The 19,366-nt window shown below is 38.8% G+C and overlaps 1 protein-coding gene across 3 annotated transcripts; it reads right to left on the reverse strand.

The window, feature by feature from the left end:
• Positions 1 to 208: 208 nt before the first annotated feature.
• On the reverse strand, positions 209 to 19,343 carry CROT (carnitine O-octanoyltransferase). 3 transcript variants are annotated; one of them, XM_084224992.1, is made up of 17 exons: positions 19,253 to 19,343; positions 18,516 to 18,727; positions 12,472 to 12,596; positions 11,291 to 11,472; positions 10,983 to 11,107; positions 10,295 to 10,403; positions 8,747 to 8,840; positions 8,528 to 8,653; positions 8,005 to 8,106; positions 7,281 to 7,364; positions 7,074 to 7,181; positions 6,692 to 6,822; positions 5,265 to 5,388; positions 3,345 to 3,423; positions 2,452 to 2,545; positions 2,158 to 2,277; positions 209 to 1,135 (listed from the first exon to the last, which is right to left on the reverse strand). In XM_084224992.1, exons 2-17 carry the CDS (start codon positions 18,628 to 18,630, stop codon positions 1,015 to 1,017), a joined length of 1,839 nt encoding a protein of 612 aa, XP_084081118.1. In that variant the 5' UTR covers positions 18,631 to 18,727; positions 19,253 to 19,343; the 3' UTR covers positions 209 to 1,014. The 3 variants fall into 3 exon arrangements, with proteins under 3 accessions (XP_084081118.1, XP_084081119.1, XP_084081120.1); XM_084224993.1 differs by having other exon boundaries at positions 18,516 to 18,724; positions 19,253 to 19,317; XM_084224994.1 differs by lacking the exon at positions 19,253 to 19,343 and adding an exon at positions 19,209 to 19,244.
• Between the last annotated feature and the right edge of the window lie 23 nt (positions 19,344 to 19,366).

The following is a 19,366-nucleotide window of genomic DNA, read 5'->3' on the forward strand; positions in this document are numbered from 1 at the left end:
GGCAAAGAGACTGGTTTCACATTAGCTGAAAATTGAGTTGTTTCTGTAATATAAATAATATTATTTGATCTTTTAAAAGCTAGAGAAAAACAATGGGTCCTTTAGAATCTCTGTTTCTAATTCACCTGTCACCAAGATCATCTTTCTCTCAATGTTGCTACACTATGTTAAACAGTCCAGCCATAAATTAATTAAGACAAGGTTGATTTTTGGAAAATTTTATTTCTATAACAGGAAAATACAAAGTTGCTCAGAGAAATCAAGTATTAAAATCCTGAGAACTGTATCAAACTGTATTCAGTGCTCACTTTTATTGTGCATTATTAGTGTAAAGCAGCAGATACTCACAGTTCACTAGAGAATTAAAACTGAAAAATTTGAAACTCATGCTGCCTTCTGTCTTTATGATTGAGTGATTCTTTTTCAAAATACTTCAAACTGTAGTGCTCTCATACTACAAATGTAGTGGGAACATCCCCATTCATGGATACAACATTTATTTGGTATAATCCAGATAGTAAAAAATGAAAGGTAACTTTAAGATACCACATAACCTGATGGAGGCATTCTGCTTCATTAACCACTCTGAATAGGAAGCATAATCACAAAAGAGAATAGTGTGGTTACTTTTAAGTACACAGTTAAGTGCTCAATTGGCATAAACACTATCAGTAGACTACAAACTATTCTACATATGACTACTAAGGTCATAAATACAGGTCTCCCATCAATTTTCTACTACAACATCCCATCCCTAAGTATGTTTGCATTGTTGTGGCATATTTTAATATTGCATAGTTCTAAACAGATAAGGTACTACTGCTTGCATTGCTGTTGCAAATGGCTACATTATTCTTAAATGGGTACCGTTACCACAGTAAATCTCACAAAAATAGATAATGTCACACAGATCATTAAATGTCTTGAACTTAACAGTACTCTTGAGTAGCATTTCATTTTTAAGTACTACATACAACTTGTGAGCTTGCAAAGCCTCTTACATCATTATCAAGTTTACAGCTGAGGTGTAAGTGTTAGCTGCAGCACATCATGGAAACACTGGAACAGAGTTCTGGACAGCACTTCTGCATCAGTCTCTGGACAGGATTTCCAAGAAGAACAGGTAGCAACAATCCTACCAATACAGAAAACAGTGAAGTCACTGTGCTTAATTGTCAAGGTCTAGGATAAAGTTACACAAATTGTCCTGAAATGTGGAATTATTGACACAAATTCTGAAGTAAAAATTGTCACATAAACATACTGTCTTAACACTAAAAGAGGACTCAGATCCTTAGTGCCTTCAGTAAGCAATAATGCTGACAGATCTTGAAATCAGATACTTTGATTTAAATACCTGTTACTACATACACAGTGATACAACTTTTCTGCTTATATTTGAAAAAGTTGTGAATTATATTTCTTCTTTTTCTGCAATCAATTCTTTTCTATTTATCTAATAAATTTATCTAATAATATCTTGATCTAGTTCTATTAATTTAAAGAGAGCCATAGATCAAAGTATTAATGGCTTGTTTTCTCAAACTGATTTGAATGGGCACACAACCCCTGCCTAGCTTTAGGAAAAAGTAATTTGAATTACACCTAAACTAGCAATTTATCTCTACACATTCTACCAAATTAGTTTTAGATTTCATAAAAAAGGAGTAATTTTTGTGCACAAGATCAGTTAAGCCGAAGTTGGATCTTTTCAAACAGTATGATTTTGGAGAAGTGATTTTTTAGCCCCTCAAGAACTGTGTCACTGCCAAGAACGATGGGCAGTACGCTCAGTCCTCTTATCTGCTCTAGCTCAGCCAAAAAACAGCTTTACAGGCTACAAAATGATCTAAAATGACAGCCTGTTTTAAAGTTAACCTATTTTAAAGTCCTTTTGTGGCACCCTTCTTTCACCTTCCCTACTCTTTGTTTCTGCTTATTGTCAGTATCTTGGTACTCGCTTGCCCTCCACCACTCGTCCCTCCTCCCACATGAGCTTTCCCAGAATGCAAATGCCTCTATTCTCATGTACCTCACTTCTCAATCCCTTCTGACACATTCAGCCATATTACTTCAGTTTTTTCCTTTCTAGCTGTTAGCTGCCTTTTCCTCTGTGACAAATGCAGAGCCATATTCAAAATGAAATTATATCCTTACCTGTCATCTCTAATTGAATAAAAAAAGCCATAGCCATGTTGTACCATAGGGAGTGCAGATCCACTAAACCTAGTGTAGCCAGTCAGACTAGTTGAAAGGACAAAATTCCCACCTCCTCCACTGTGAAGCAACACAAAATAAAAGCAGCACTGTTGAAAGCAATTTAAAACAAAGTGTTTTTTTCAAAACAGTTATTTTGTTGCAGAGATCAAGACATCAGCGCCCATAAGGCCAGTGTAGCAAAGGCCTTGGTATCAAGGGATATAACTTGCCATGGGACAAGAATATGATTACCTGGCTGTGAAGGCCTTATCTCCATACAGTTCTGGCACTGGCAGTCCTTGCTCCTGTGCTATGAGCAGGAGACCCAGAAGATGACGATCAAAGCCTGTCAAATAAATGCAAATACTGAATCATTAACAGCAGCATTCCCAGTTTTTCTGCTTCTTCTGGTCTGGACAGCTGGGAGCTCAAATAGCAGCTGAAGGACAGATAAACAACAGCATCATATTGTAGCGTCCAAAAACATTTCCCACATATTTGATCTAAGAGGTCTTCAACATTTTCAACTTGCAGTGCTGAGCTCAAAAGCAAATGACTTCAGTAATAGAGATGCAGCACAGTCCCTGCGGAAAACAAAACCCAGGAAAACTCCCACTTCAGTCAAAGAGGAAGAGCTCCTCACAGTGGAAGCGGCTCATGGGCAATTATGCCAACACAGTGAAAAGGCTTTCAGGGCCATGACTGCTCTGAATTGTGGTAACACAACAAGAAGGCTGGACAGAGTATGAAGTTCATCAGCTTCATTTCCCAGCTACTCTTTCTTATTCACAGAACAGTGTACAGCACTAACACAGCTGGGTTAGAATCTCACCCTAATCTCTCCTCTGCCCTAAAGACCACCTTTTTCACTTTTCAGCCAAGCACATATTTGACTGGAAGGTACACTAAAGTAATGATTAGCTGGGCAGAAAAACTGAATAAATATTTCAAGTGAACATATTTTTGGGGTGCAAGGATGGGTGCAATGAGCAGGTTTTAGTTCTTCTCCCCAAAATTAAAGTATAAAATGTTAAGCGGTAGTTTTTATTCAGGTTGAAAATAAGGAGACAAAGAAAATTTACTAGCTCACAATATTTCCTCTTCACACACATGAAAAAGATCCAAAAATTTTGATCCCAGAGTACCTTTTCCATTTTCGCATTCTTTCCTCATTTTATTGTGCTTTGCAAATGCCTTATGCATCAGTTGTAGCCGTTGATAATTCTGTAAAGCAGGGCAGGATTCAAATAAAAAGAAAAAAGAAAGAAAAAGAAAAATCAATCCAAATGAGTAACACATCAGCAATCACAGATCAGGTTTCCCCCTTTCATAGTTCCTAACAATTTTAGATAGAAGAAAATGGATGAACTTGAAAAGTACATAAAGGACAGAACCTCTCTCAAACCTTACTCCCAAACCCAAATTCCCTTTGCAGGAAAATGTGCTTGTTTGTTTCCTGCATCTCTGCTCTCCTTCTCAGATCACTTTTGAACTGAACAATATTCTAAACCTCATGCTCTTTCCCAAATAATCTGAAACAATGGAAAGGAACCAGTGTGAACTAGAGTGATCAAACCCAAAAACCTTCTACAATACCATTTATTCAGAAGGACACTAGCTCCTACTAGGTGCATTCCCAGATTTACGGTTTTTCCGTAATGTTGGGCAGAATTAAAACTCATGTATTAAAGTCAGAGAGAATACAAATAATATGGGTTTTGTAAAGAAGGCCTTGAGAAACAGTCCAAGATCTTGACTTCCAAGACTTAGATCTTGATAGCTCTTTGACCTCTTAAAAAGGACTATTTATCCTTTTATTCATCACACAAGAGGCTGCAGCAGAGAATGTGAAACAAGGACAGAAGTCACTTGATTTGGATTAAAAAAAATCAAGCTACCAAGATGACAAGGGACAAAAGAAAATTTAAGACAAAAGGATTATTTCAAAGCATCTGACTTTTAAGGTAATAAAAATTACATAAATGCAGACTTTTAAGCACGTTCATTTCAATACTATTGAACAGATTTTTTTAAGCTCCAGGAGTTAGTATTAAAAAAACAAACAAACAAGACAACAATAGGGAGATATTTGGAGATGCTATTTAACATTACATAGAAAAAAAAAAGCCTACAAAGTTAGTGTGCACAGAAAGTTACACACTAGTAGTAGTAGTAACCACAGAAGCCTGATAATTGGTTAGAAGTAACTGAAGAGCAGGGAAATAACAGAAATCCATATTTGGAATAGGAAGGCAGATTTGGAAGATGGCCAGAAAAGTGATTTTTAAAACTGCTGTACATGCCAAAAAAAGCCAGTGAAGACCAGGAAAATGTGCTCTTTAAGGCCAAAATTACTAATCACACATGCTTTTTGACAGCTATCTTCCTTTATGTTTTTTAGATGCATTAATAATATAGAACCTTTTTCTAAAGATGTGTTGTCCTTTGTCAAAAACCTTCTCCTTGCTTAATTTCTCAGGCTCTGAGAAATGTACAGTGAGGGCAACAGAAAGAGCTTTAGTACAGCTCTTACTTGGCAAGCAAGGCATGACCTGCTTTGCCAGCCAAGCACCAGAGGGTAGCCGCTGGGAAAAGGAAAGGTCTCTGGTTCAGTTACTCAGAGAGAAACTCTGGAATACATCCCTGTTACCACTAGGACACAAACATCTTTCAATTTTGTTCTCAGATGCAACTATTAGATAAACATTTCCTGATTTTACTTGAAAATTAAAACAACAGAACAACTGCACAGCCAGTTGGAGCACAACTGGCTCCAACCCAGGAACTTTTTGAGGTGTGAAATTAATCAGTGTGAATGCAAATTGAGACAGTTACATTCTTGAAACCAAAAGGTAAATAAAACACAAAACCAAGCAAACCCACACATGGCAGCACATCTCAGTCACAATGACCAGAATCAGAGTTCAAGCCACCTAACATTTAAGGTTGTCTCCCTGGAAAGGCGCCAACTCTCATCAATGAGACAATAGAAAAATGAGTTTGAAGTGGTTCAGATGACAGGCCTTCTAAATACAGAGTAATTAAAGTAGGATTTCAGTACTTACACTCTCAGAAGGATCCAGCATGGACTTGCACCATTCCACTGCTTCCACAGTACATGGTCTTATGGTCTCTGTGCGGCCATGATAGAAACGCCTGGTCATGGCAGTTTCGTAACAGCAGCCCGGACTAAGAACAAAAATTAGGAAAGAGTGTCTCATTAACTTAACAAAACTATTTGCTGTCTCAAGGGCTAAAGAAGTCCTGTAAAAGATCTTGCACATCAAGCTCAATTACCAGTACCAGAAACCCACTAATTTTCTTTAAGTTATGTTTCTGTAAAAGAGCCACAAAGCAATCTATGTGCTTTTACGGGACAGATGACTGAAAAAAGTACCAGTACTCATACCTTGAAAAGACTGCATTGCCATGGATATTTTCTGCAGACTACAGATCTACCAGCCTCTAGCAAAAACAGCTGACTTTACACAAGCTTCAGTTTCACTGTGTACTTCCACCTACACCATCTAAACTCTCATATATTAAGGGACACATTTGAAATAAGCAGTGTGTTCCAAAACATCTAGAGGGAAAGGTCAAAACCTTCTCTGCTGCATACTGACAGCCATCCAGCTTTTACATGGAGCAACTCCAGCTCTACTACGGTCTACCACTTAATATACAACCTACAGGAAATATACTTGCATGTTTACAACAGACCAAGGCTATTTTAGTCAGATAATTAATGTCCTGATGTTCAGCAAACCAAGATCTACCACCCTTTGTTATGATGAGCTACATCCCACCAATGACAAAACATCACACTCCTATGATGAAACCCTCCTCCTTCTGAAGCAAGCAATACTCTGCTGGCCAGTAATGACTTTAAAAAGCCATAGAGTGCTAGGTAGCAAACAGAAATTTGGGAACACCAACTACAAGAAGAATGACACCTTTTAATCAATAATACAAAATTAAATGTCACATCCAAAAATGCAGACGCAGGCACTCGGAAGGGTCACTATCTTCATCTCTATTATTCTGCCCAAACCTTCACACCCAATATTGCTGAAGAAAGTGAGACACTGAGGTTTGTGAGGCCTTTTACAGGCTTAGAAGACTAAACATTTTACTGGTGGCTGTCACACGCTACAGACAAAATTCTCTTCTACATTTGAGCAACTATTTGACATTAGAGAATCCTGATCTACTGTGCATTTCATGTTGGCCCAAGTGTTTCCTTTGTACGGCCCAAGTTCAAGTTTTCACAGACTGTGTTCTACCACCCACTCATATGTATATGCATTGTCTCTATAGGCACAAGAACACAATTCTTCCGAAACAAGTATGGCTCTATGCAACTGTTACTGTAAAAACCCCTTAGTTATTCATTCTTACATCCCCATGGCAAATTACATACTGGCATTGCAAAGCCACTGCACACCCCTACTCAAGAAACTAGGTTTTTATTCCTAATCTGCTATTTTCTTACCGTCCATGGCATTTGTAATAAGCAAGCTGAAGGGCAAGCTGCACAAATGTATCGGGATGAAGTTTCCTCTTTCTAATCAATTCTTTGCCAAAGGATGTGAAGGCATAAGACACCAGCTGCACATCAGATACCTGTCATACCAAAGGAGGAAAAACAACAGAGGTAAAGAAATATCACAACTTGGTCCGCTGCAAAAAAACCACACTCAACACAAATCAAAATGTAACAAATTTAACCATGGTGTTAAATTAATCAAATAATCAGGAATATATTCATTACTGTTCTCCAGTATGAAAAAAAAGGCTAAATAAAAACATGTAAATAGAATGAAAAAAAAAAAATAGTATCAGTAACAACTGAGAGAACCAGGAGTAAATTTCACCTTCTGGTAATACAATTCTTTAGTATGTCCGATTTCACTCATAATTTTTGAATCCACTGTGAATACAAGTTCCTCTGGCCATGGAATATCCCTCACATAATCTGATCCCTGGGAAGATGAAGACAGAAAGATGCAAAACCAGAAAACGTTATCCATAAGAAAAGACATGTTAACTGATAAGCTTGTAAGTTTATAAAAGATAGATACCTTCCATTTTCCCTCATTTTCAATAATCTTCTTTTCAGCATAAGATAACATGGTAATTACAGCCATGGCATCAAAAGGAGAATGCTAGAATCAGATAAGAGAAGATATTAGATTTCTCTGCATAACAGCAAGAAGATCAAACTCTTCTGTTTTTTTCCCTATCCTGCTCTATTCCTCCTGACCAACAGCTTTACTGCACAGTGTTGGACTTTTTTTATAGTTCTGCGATAAATACAGAAGTATTTTATGTCCACCCGCCATTTTAACTGCTCTCCAGCTGGACAGGAAGGTACAATGTACTACTGCCATGAAAAGGCAGATTTAAGGAAAAACATAAGCCCTTCTGGCCATGCAATGAGTTTAAAATAACAGTTTAAAAAACACAGCTGTTCAAATGCATACATCAAACAAAGAGTTAATTTAAAGCCTTCTTGTGTATTGTATTTATTTCCTTTGGAACTCATCATTAAATACTTTCAGAAATAAGATTATGACTACATAATCTTAACAACAGATCCTGTTGTTAATTCAAGAATGGTGCAGTAGCAAACACCATGAGAGAGTGAAGAACATGAGAAAGCAGACTGCTTTTGGAAACTTATCAGACCAGGTGCCAGGTAAACAAGGCTATACCAAAGAGTAACACATTAAGCACTTAAAATAATACTCTGAAGGGGAAAACTCAGTAAACAAATATTCAGAAGATGGAAAAAATTTAACTTACATCACAGAATGCACTGCAGGTTCCATTAGAAAAGAATATGCAATTGTAAGATTTATCTCCCCAGCGCACAGTCGGATCACCTATCAGCCCCAGCCTTGTAAGCTAAAGCAGAAGAAACATACCGTGAAGTCTAAAAAACACCAAGAACACTGCCAGTCTTTGTAAGCTAAACCTAGTCTACATTAAGATGGCAAGACCTCCCTGACAGATGACATTTTCATCCAGTTCAAGATGAAACATGATTATAGGCAAAGTTATTAACCAGAAGTGTGATAAAATGTTAATGACCCTGAACGATAGAGGGCTAAAATGTTATGAAGGTAGATTTCACCCATTCCCACTTCCAACGGCCTAACACTTAAAACTATTTAAGCTTTCCTATGGATCAAAAAAGCACATTTTTTGCATATTTATCTGCTTCATTTTTACTTTTCTGAAAGAGCAAGAGGTGCTACTTTTGTATATATGCAGGAGAAATTTTTATGTAAAGATTATCAGATATGAATCAAAAATTCTTAGCTACCTCGGTGTAGTCCTCAGGAGTTGCATGAGGACTACAATCATCAAGGCCAACCACAAACAAACTTCTCTGAATTTTTTCCAGAAGAGTTAAGTTCTTTGGATCAAGATGAATCAAATATTCCCGTAACTAGAAGGCATAAAAAGACAAAGTTAAGTGAAATAATGTTCTTACAGTGATCACAATGCTTTTCCCAGGAACCAGCTGCTGAAGTATTCCTACCTCTGCCCATTTGGTCCTTTCATTGCTTGTTAGGGCTGCCAGTCCTGGTCCATCTGGTTCATTGTAGCATCTCTTCTGTATATATGCAAGTTGCCTTTAAGAAGATGTCAAAAACTGAAGTCAACAACAGATGAAGAGAAGGTAAAAGTCACCTTGTGCGTCTCTCTTTTTAGCAAAGCTGGAATTTCGGTTCAAAATTCACAAGCCAGTGTGAATTTTCAGGAAGCATGAATCAACTAAGGACAATTGAAGACCTGCTCAGGTTTCAGTCACTCAGCACCTATGAGCCCAGTACAAACACACATAAACAAAAGTGCTAAAGCATTATTACATGCTTAATTTAAAACTAGATTTAAGACTTCAACAGTGCAGGTTGAGACTTTTCAGAGCAGGAGACGTCTGCCATACTGCAGCTTTACGGCTTTTACAGCAGCTAATCACATAAAGGGCAAACCTTCCCCTCAAGATAAACCTTAAAGCAGAACACTTGCTGCAGTATATCCTGAATGTAGATTCTGAACTATACAAGAGCAATTCTCTTCCTACCTCTTCCTTTAGAAGACCAATTTACAGAGGAGTAAGTTTTAGTTTGCAAATTCAGTTTTCCACATTCTGTTCTCCATGTTAAAGAAACTCCATAAATTACAGGCACTTAATCTGGCTTGCTCTTTGTTCTAGCACTCTTGCCTATTAAATATCACTACTGATCACTAGTTACATAATATCAAAAATGTAAGATACCCATTATGACCTTGCAAAAATAAAGCCAAACAAAAAAAGCCACCCGCAAACCAAACCCAACCTGCCCTTCCTATAGACAATATATTCAGGGGGTTTTGTCTGAATTCCAAGCATTCATTTCTTTGTTACTTGCTTGACTTACCAGGGACAACTACAAAAATTAGAAATGCATATGCTAAAATATTAGGTATTAATCTACCAGACTCTTTTTAAAAAGTCATTTTTAGCTTCTCTAATTAGGTCTGTCTTGCCTGAGGAACCTGGCCATCCACTTTTTGCCAATTTTAATTACAAGCCTTCTGTTGTGCACTATAAGCAGCACTTTGACAATTGCATTGTTATTCCCTTTTTTAGTAAGAAGATGCATATAGATACCAAATCAGTCACAAGAGACTTATGCTGAAACTATGTCTGTATGTAACAGTTCTACACATGAGAGTGCTTCAACTTTGATAATGATTAAGTAGCAATGCGGATTGTACCTGGAAGGAATGATGATAGCTGCAATCCTACTAATTCCATGTAAAGAAACTGTAAGAAGTGGTATTTCCTACTGAAATATCTTCTTTCAGTCCTTTTTTATGATGCTCTACAGATGTATTACAATAGTACATGGAAAGAAATTACCATCCACTGAATAAGGATTTACTCAAATCTGAATTTACTCAAATCTGAACCTTTCAGCTAAAGGAGAAGCTGTAGTCTCTCTTATACCTAAATCTTTGAGGTCAAGGGAATAGAAAATAAAATCCTCTTTTGTATGTAGCTTAAATAAAACAGATCATTTAAAATAAGCATTTTGAAAACCTGAGAATCTCTGGAGGAGTCAGCATGCTGCCTTCATGCATAGAATCAAATGCAAATACTCGACCTCGACACAGGACTATCAAGTGAGATGGACATTCACCTTCAGACTCTGAAATGAAAAACAGGAATAAATGAAAATCCAACCTTGGGGATAAAGTGACGGACACCGAAAAAAAATAAGCAAGTCCTACAGACTCTTTTCTGTTCAGTTCTGCAAACTTGAAGACATTTTAAAAACCAACAGAAGTCACACATAGCTTTCACTGTTAGAAACTGCTTCAAGTCATTGTCATAATCTAGCAGCAAATTTCATTTATTTGTGTCTTTTGTAGGCAGGAACTCTCTCTACTGAAATGAGTGCTCCTTGCTGAATCCACACATACTTTTAACACACAGAATTTGTCTTTCATCAGTTCTTAATGCTGGCATCTTTATTACAGGCATCAGGCTGGTTATACACAATTTGAAGCAGACCTCTCTTTTACTCTAATTTGATAAGGACTAAACATTGGACCAAAAGGGCATTTGTAGATGAGACACCTTCTTTGCTTCATAATATGAACACTCTACAACCAGCAGCTGATTTAGCACTCAAGAAAGCAAGAATTTTATGGTTAAACTGACCACTCCTTTAGCATATTAATAAAAATAATTTGCTTGTATTAATCCCCAATTTTCGTTTGTTTACCAGTTTTAAAATAAGTGCTGAGAGAGTCTCTGGTAAGTCCAGGAATTTTGCAAGTGCAGAAGAGCAGTCGAAATTGGTTCATGTCCAGAACAGTATTCCCAGATCTCTCTATGGCAACCTTCTCTCTGTAGTTACAAACACAGCAACATTAAGCAAGAGAAATTAAAATGATGACATTAAATCAAGGTAAGACAAACCTGGCTATTGCAGCAAAGAATGCATGCCAGCAGACATGAACACACATATGCAATTAAGGGATACAGAGATCATCAATATTTAGGATCAGCAATTTTCTCTCAAAGTCTTACGCTCGTAGTAGATCCCAGTATTTCAGGGTGTGCCATATATTTATACATGCTCTGTCTATCTGAGTGCCCTCTTGTGGCGGCCAGCAGTGTTCAATATAGGGACCAGGGCCTCCTATATTACAGTGTACTTGTGTTGAGATGCGAAGATCAAGATAAGCCACATTCAGCCACCAGTCCTCCAGCTGAAATGAAAAATGTTTAACATCAGAACTTATTGTTGTTCATTAATTCTTTATTAATTATGTGATTGTTCAACTGCCTGCTTTTTACTTTTTTATTTTAATACTATGAATAGTAGGTCCTATATAACACAAGGCAGGACAGTGGTTCAAAACTAACTGATGAAGTTAATGACACATTTAGCTCTTCTGCTTTCAAGGTTGAAATAAAAGTCAATGCTGCTTAAGAATACTAAACTGTAAATTATGGTGTTTCTTCCCTGATATTCATAATCTTAGACTCTTGCAGATGCCAGCTGTGGCTTCTGTGAATATCACAGACTACTCCATGAAGAATAGAAGGAAACTAGACTTGTGCTGAGAAGGGATCTGAGAGAGACAGTTCGTAATGCAGTTTTCTGCCACCATCTGAAAATCCTCACTCTGGAGTGTGTCTTGTTAGGATTTAAAAACCCCTAATGAATTCCACTTGGTAATGAATGACCTTCCTTGTATCTCTTTCTCTGTTGAAAGACAACTTTAAAATGCTACCACATTGTTTCCTTCTGGGAAGAAAAAGAAAGAAACCAAACTCTGAATTCCAGGGCTGGTTTTGTTGGGTTTTTTTGTGGTTTTGGTTTTTTGGTGTTTTCTGTGGTTTTTTATTATTATTATTATTATTATTATTATTTTGGTGGTTGTTGTTTTTTTCCCCAGGCCGGAGAGAGAAGGGACAGATGTCATAGAAGGAGAGACTGAATGATAAAGCATCCAAAAGCTGGTAAATAACTTTAAATTTCAGTTAGTGAGCTCTCTTAACCACTCAGCTTTGAAAAAAACAAATGACACACATGTAAGTGAATAAGTTCATACCCACAGGTCAAGTGGCAGATATAAGGAGGATCTGAAGATTTTAAAAAGTGAAATGATTCTTTCATTTACATCTTAAATAACCAACTCTCCACAAGTTGAATTAAGATTTCTTACACTGAATTATGATTTCTCACATATCTAAATACGCACCCAATTCCTTCTCACTTTAGCTCTTTCCAGTAATTTCTGATGCAACTCTTTTCCAATGCCATTTTCAAAATTTTTAACTATATCCTCAGTTCTTTGATATTCTTCTTGATTAAGAAATGGCTTCACTGTAAAAAGAATATGTTTTATTTTAAAGACAACTGAATATTAAGATTTATTACAAGATTCAGATATTCCCAGGCAAGGGAGTGAATGAGAATTAATTTTTTTAAACAAGTATTTGAAGGGAAAACACCTTTTAAACACCTCTCACAAGTCTGTAAATAAATCACTATGTTCTAATAAAACATAAATACATACTTTTAAATAAATACAGATGATAGCAATTGCTTTATCATCTTTATCATACAGATGATGAAGTAATTGCTGAAAACCTGAAATACCTAACAGGTAACTAAATCAAATATATTAACATCTGTAAATAATATGGAGTTCTTCCGAGTAATTAAATTTGCAGGAACTTTGTTTGTAAATTAACACATTGAGCACACATGTCTGCCACCCTACTGCTACAAGCTATTTGCCTGTATTTTCAAGTCCACTCATGGTCTACAAGCAACCTGCCCATCAATTCTCATTCACTGTCCCTATGTTATATCCACCTTTGATTGATAGAAAATGCAGTTACTGGTAGACAGTTTTTCTGCTTTTAAATACTTTGGAATTTCTCTCAGATCATGTGCATTATAGGCTGAAGTTCTCCATGAACATCTGCAAAAATAGTCATTATTTTAATCTAAACACTCCTTAAAGACTTTTTACCATGAAATCTCTGGTCAGTAATGGGCACTGCTCATATCATTTTCTGTACAGGCACATCTCATTTTTTTCCTATACTCACCTGGTTTATAAAGTATTTTCTGTTTTATTTATACTTAGATTGTGAAGTCAGTGGGAAACAGAATGGAGGGTTGTGTGAGAGGTGTGTTTCTGGTGATTCAACACCTACACAATGGCGTCCAAGTAATTTTTGAGGCCGCTGGACACTATCATTAGTTAATTTCTGGTTTGCCTTGCTACTGGTAACCCTGTAACTGACTTGTAGCTGCTAAGAAACAAAGAAAGATACACAATTACAAAAATTTAAATAAGTATCTGCATCATCTCTCATCCATCTTTTGCTTTTGCAAGCAACAGGCGAGTTTCAGCAGGGCAAGGTCCCAAATACTTAGTTAACCTAAGTATTAAATGGTAACTCCATCTTGCAGCAATTACACCTGCAACCACTAGTTTTCTCTTCTTCATAAACCTAGAGATCATCTTGTCCAACACTTCATCTCTGTAGGGTCAGTTGCAGCAAGTTGCTTAGGACTGTGTTGGGTTTTAAGGATCTCCATGGAGGAAGACACTACAATCGCCTGTTCACTGCTTGACCACTGCTGCAATAAGAGGAGCTTTCTTATGTTTAAAAGGAATTTCTGGTATTTCAGTTTGTGCCCATCACCTCTCATTCTGTCACTGGATACTACTGTGACATCTGGCTCCGTCTTATTTACTCCTCTACAACAAGTAATCACACATATTGCAAAGATCTGAACAATCCCAGCTTTCTCTGTCTCTTCCCACATGTCAGATAATCCAAGACTTTAATCACTGTCTCAGCCCCTCTCTGGGCTCACTTCAGTATGTCCCTATCTTGCTTGTACAGGGAGCCCAGAAACAGACACATAACTGCAGATGTGTCCTCCCCAGCACTGAACCAAGGGAAAGGATCACTTCTCTGTACCTGCTGGCAATGCTCCTTCTATACAGGGAGCCCCAGAGACCACTGACATGCCATGCTGCCAGGCCACATTCTGGCTCATGCTCAACTTTTCATGTCTACCAGACCCCAGGGGCTCTTCTGCATTCAGGCACTACGCCCCAGCTTGTGCTGCTGTGGCAAGTTATTCTTTCCTGAATGAATGACTTGGCATTTCCTTGTGTTTGTTGAGCTTCATGAGGCTCCTGTTAGCCTGTTCCTCCAGCCTATCAAGCTCCCTCTGATGGCATAACAACCATCTGGTGTATACTCCTTCCAGCTTTGGAAGCTCCCAAACTCAGAGTACACTCTGTCCCATCATGCATGTCCCATCACCACCAATGACCATACTAAGAATTATTGGACCCCTGGGGTACACCATCAGAGACTGGCCTACAGCTGTTGTGTTGCTGATCACAGACCTTTGAGCCTAGCAGATGATACAGTTTCCAGCCCATCTGACTGTCCTGTATCTAGTCCATACTTAATTAGTTCCTCTATGATGATTTTTTAAAAAGTCTCTTGATATGCCAGAAGCCTTACTAAAGTCAATATAAACAATATCCACTCTTTTTCCTTCATCCAGCAAGACAGTCACCATAAAAATTCAACATAAAATGCCATGTTGGTCAAGCAAAATTTCCTCTTCAGAAACCCATGCTACCCATTCCCAATCACCTTCTTGTCCTTCATAAGCACAGAAATGGTTTTCATGATTATTTGGCTGGGATTCCCAGGAATTCAAGTAAGATTAATCAGTCTTGTCCTTCCTGAGGACAACAGCAACATCTGCTTTCTTCCTTTCCTCAGGAACCTTCTCCAGTAATCATGATCTTTCAAAGATTATCAGAAGTGGCCTTTCAAAGACAAAGACCAGCTCCCTCAGCTCTCATGGGCATATGTCAACAGGACCCATATAGTTTTTCATCTCCAATCTGTTCAGTGCTGATCCTCTTCTATCAAAGGTTAAGTCATCCTGACTCCTCTTCAAAATAATTCCATTTTAATCTTAATTATATAAGGCATTTCAGTATTTTGCACTACCTGTCCTAAAGTGAAAGATAAGGATCCATTTTCAGATACATCCTGGTCTCCTTATGGTATTCCACATAATAATGCAAGTCCTAGTGATTTTTTTTCTATTTCACAGAACAAACATGGAGAGTGAGGGCCAAATATTACCTACAAATGTGTTTTTAAGCACATTCTGACAACCTTAGGCAGCAAGACAGAACATCTACTTTCAAGTATTACCATACAATGCTTGTGTTTAAATTGCAGTGGGACCTCCAAAAATTTCACTACAACACTATTACCACTGGAAAGGTACCAGCAATCCCCTTACACCTCCACCACAGATGATCAGCTATGGACATTTACTTAGCGCCTACACATCTAGATGCAGCTTGAGTTGCACACCATCAGTTGACAACACAAATGAAAAAAGGAATAACAGCAACAGAGCCATTCACCTTTACCCTTTTGCAGATTACAGTTCTCATCCTGAATTTGAAAGCCTTCCCTGACTGAGGGAAGTCCAACACTAAGGTTTCCCAGAAAATGACCTTATTATCACACACTATTGAAAGAGAGGATGATAAACCTCTGTTACTCAGTTTATAAAGTCATTACAGAGCAATATTCAATAGAAAATGAAAACCAAGCAAAATTATTTGGTTCTGGTCACAATTCATGGAATCATTTAGGCTAGAAAAGATCTGCCATTAATTTAGTTGAACCATTAAAGGGGTGACTAAGATTGCAAGGGGACTGGAATGCAGAATGAGATGAGGCTGAGAACTGTGCTTGTTGAGCTTATGAAGAGAATGCAAAGGGAAGACCTGGCTGCCCTCTTCAACTGAATGGAAAGTCCTGGTGAAGATAAAGCAAAGTTCCTTTCAGAGATGGAAAGAATTAGGACAAGAGAAAATGGAACAAAGGCCGAATACAGAAAATTTCTCACATGGAAGATGCGAAGGTTTTGGCGTTTTTTGGTCATTGCTGGTTTTTATGGTTTGCTAGTTGTTTTTCTCCCCCTCCCACAATCATGAGGGTGATCAAACACCAGAACAGGTCACAATGAAACAGAGTCTCCACCCTTGTAAGTAAACAAAATCTGGCAAAGCAGGGCCTGAGCAACATGCTGTAGTTGGACCAGCAGGGCCTGAGCAACATGCTGTAGTTGGACCAGCTTTGAGCAGAAATTAGGTCCAGATGAACTCTTTCCAATCTACATGATTCTATGACCACAGGGTCTCTTTTTATTTAAAAACTATTTAATCAGATGTAGAAGCAGCACTGTTAAGGAGCAGAACTTGGCCTCTTTCTCACCAGAGTTCAGTGAAACATCTCTTGCATTTCTTCAGCCCACAGATCTTGTCTTTCTCTCTGATTAGGGGATCAGCTCTGCCCATGAACAAGAAGAATCCCACGAAAGACACCTTCAGTTGCCTAGTTAGGGAATCCTCAGGGAAGCTGGAATTTTGAGTTTTCATACTTTCATGTTGAGGCTATTTTTCTGAATCTCAACCTCTGGGCTGGAAGGCTAAGTAACATGGCTATGGCCACCTTCTCTGCTCAAGGCTTACTTTCAAAACAGGGTTACTCCTTAAAGAGGTAGCAACTGTAAAGCCTTAAATAAGGCATTCTGACACATATTTTGTCCAGCTTTCCTAGTTAGCTGGCTCTAAACAGGTAAGTGCTTTACCAGCAGGCGCCCTGACTAATGCCAATGGCCTGGAGTCCTCCTCCAACTAATGAAAGAAGGTTTCCCAGGACTAATTTAAAGCCTCTATGAAGAAGCATTTGGAGGTTCTGAATTGTTCTTCTGAAGCATCTCCTTTCCTTCACTCACATTTACATACTAAAATGACAAGCTTACGCAATGAAATTCACAGAGCTATTTTTAGAACTGTGCCCTGCACCCTTTGACTTTAATATATTTGTACAAGGGAAGACTGGGAAATGCTGGGCTAACTTTTCTCCATCACCAGTGAGACTAAAGAAGAGTAACAGTGATCAAAATTATAGAATGGTTTTGTGCATGGAACAGTAAGCAGCAACTAACCAGCATGAAAAAGAAAGGGACATGTGATAAGGTTATTTATGAAAACAGATCAGAATCAGAAAACAAGGGCAAACAAATTCACTGTCAGATCTTCTCAATCCATGAGAGAGTTATTCATTAATCTGGAGAGACAGATGGGTTTACAAAACTAAACAGCAATTTTGTTATTGCAGGTTCTACTCTTGCAGCACGACTTTAGTTAATCTGCATTACAGCAAAAAGACACTGCATTATTTTAGACACACATACACACAAAACACTTTTGCTCAAAACCCACCACTTCAACATTCTCCATCATAAAATAATTATGTAAAGAACACCAAAGCAGGCCGTTTCCAGTACTCAGAATAAAGAGGAACTCAAGAGTAAACTTCAGGAATTCTATTTTGGGAAATGGAAAATTTGGTGTAGTATACTTCTGCTAAGGAGAGAACTCCAAGTCTTACTTTGTTAGCATTTGTGTAATACCTGTAAGATGGTACGATACAGAGTAGATGTTCCAGAAAAAACTCCATGTCTCAGAGTTCTGACAATTTTTGAAGAAATAAAGAAAAGTAATCTCAAAATACTTCATAATGCATTTTTGCCATTCCCAATACATAATAAAGAATTAACCATTCATTTCTTCTTTATAAACAAAATTAGATACATGTGCATGGATGTTGTTTTCAAAACTTTTCTGTGATGTTCTTTAGATTCAAGTCAACATGTCAAGGCAGAAAGTATCCAAACTAAATTATGTGAAAATGCTCGCACTGCTTTTGCCTACTACTGTATCGTTAATAAGTGTTCTTTCTCACCAATATTAAGTATGAAAAGTTTTAAATAACTGTTCTTAAAAAGATCCTGGGCAAACACAGTTGTAAACAAGCAGTTATGCAAACCAAAATTTTTAAGTGAAGTATCTTTCACCAGACCACCTCTTTTTTTTTGAGAAGGAAAAAAAAGGTGAAAAAAAAATCCACTATCAAATAAAAAGTTAACCAAGTGCCAAATTCCCTTGAAGAAAGGTAATACGGGATAAATAGGAAACTTTTACTCTGGGCACTGAATTTCCGGTTTTGAGCCTGAAAGAGTTCCTTTGGCACACTAAGCTTGTCTGTATCCCACGCCCCAATTACAGTACAAGCTGTGTCTACAATCACTTAGCAAACATCTTCAGATTAGCCTGGTTACAACAGCACATGACATGCTACCATTACAACATTAAGTCATTACCTGCATCGAGATATTTACTCAAAGATTCATCAAGAGGAGGTACTGGCAGGGAAGGCAGAGAATCTTGGTACTGAAACGTTCGCTCCTCTGAGGATTCAAGCAGTTGCTTTTCCATGTTGCAGATCTGCAGCACAACCAAACAGACTATTCACGAAGCCCACGTCCGATGACGAATCTCCCCACACTGTTCTCTCCCTCACTCCGGCCTCCTGCTATTTACATGGAAAAAGACAGATATCAGGAAACTTTCCCCGACAAAGCATGAACCGAGGGTTTCTTGCTGGCTTGCAGCCATGAGAAGCACACACACACACCAGGGGGAAACGATGACCAGGCTGCTATTGATGCTTTTCCCCAGCATGTCGCGATTAACCAGCTCGCCTTCTCTCCCAGGGAGCAGCCAGTCAGCCGAGAGACACCCGCCTGAGACTAGAGGATATCTGGGGAAGGGGGAACCACCCCCCAGCCCGGCTGGCGGCGCCTCCTCGCCTGCCCGCAGACCCTCCCCAAGGTCGCCACCCGAGCCCCGGCCCAAGCGCCCCCCGAGCCGGGCCGAGCCGAGCCGAGGCCCGCGACACCACAGCAGAGTTTACAGCGGCTCGGGGCCCACATCGAGGAAAGCCCCAGGCGGATAGGGCCTGGGTGTAAGGACACAGCCGAGCCGAGCCGAGCCCACCCCTCTGCCCGGCGCACCCCCAAAGAACGAAGCCGGCGACCACCACCGCCTCCCTGCCCACCTCCCCGGCCGCCGCCTTTGCTTCTGTCCCACTTCCCAGCGGGTCCGGAAGCCGCGCGGGGCGGGGCGGCCGCGGAGGCGGGAGGGGAGCGGCCTCGCCGTCCCCTGCGCTCCG

Source organism: Fringilla coelebs (assembly GCF_963513975.1).
Source record: "Fringilla coelebs genome assembly, chromosome: 1".
In the NCBI taxonomy this organism is placed as follows: domain Eukaryota; kingdom Metazoa; phylum Chordata; class Aves; order Passeriformes; family Fringillidae; genus Fringilla; species Fringilla coelebs.

Coding starts and splice junctions, on each gene's coding strand:
- CROT (XM_084224992.1), bottom strand. CDS start 18,630: ATGGAAAAGCAACTGCTTGAATCCTCAGAGGAGCGAACGTTTCAGTAC. Junction 6,823..7,073: donor AAGAATTGTATTACCAGAAG/GTGAAATTTACT, acceptor TTGGTATGACAG/GTATCTGATGTGCAGCTGGT. Junction 2,278..2,451: donor GATAAGGCCTTCACAGCCAG/GTAATCATATTC, acceptor GTTGCTTCACAG/TGGAGGAGGTGGGAATTTTG.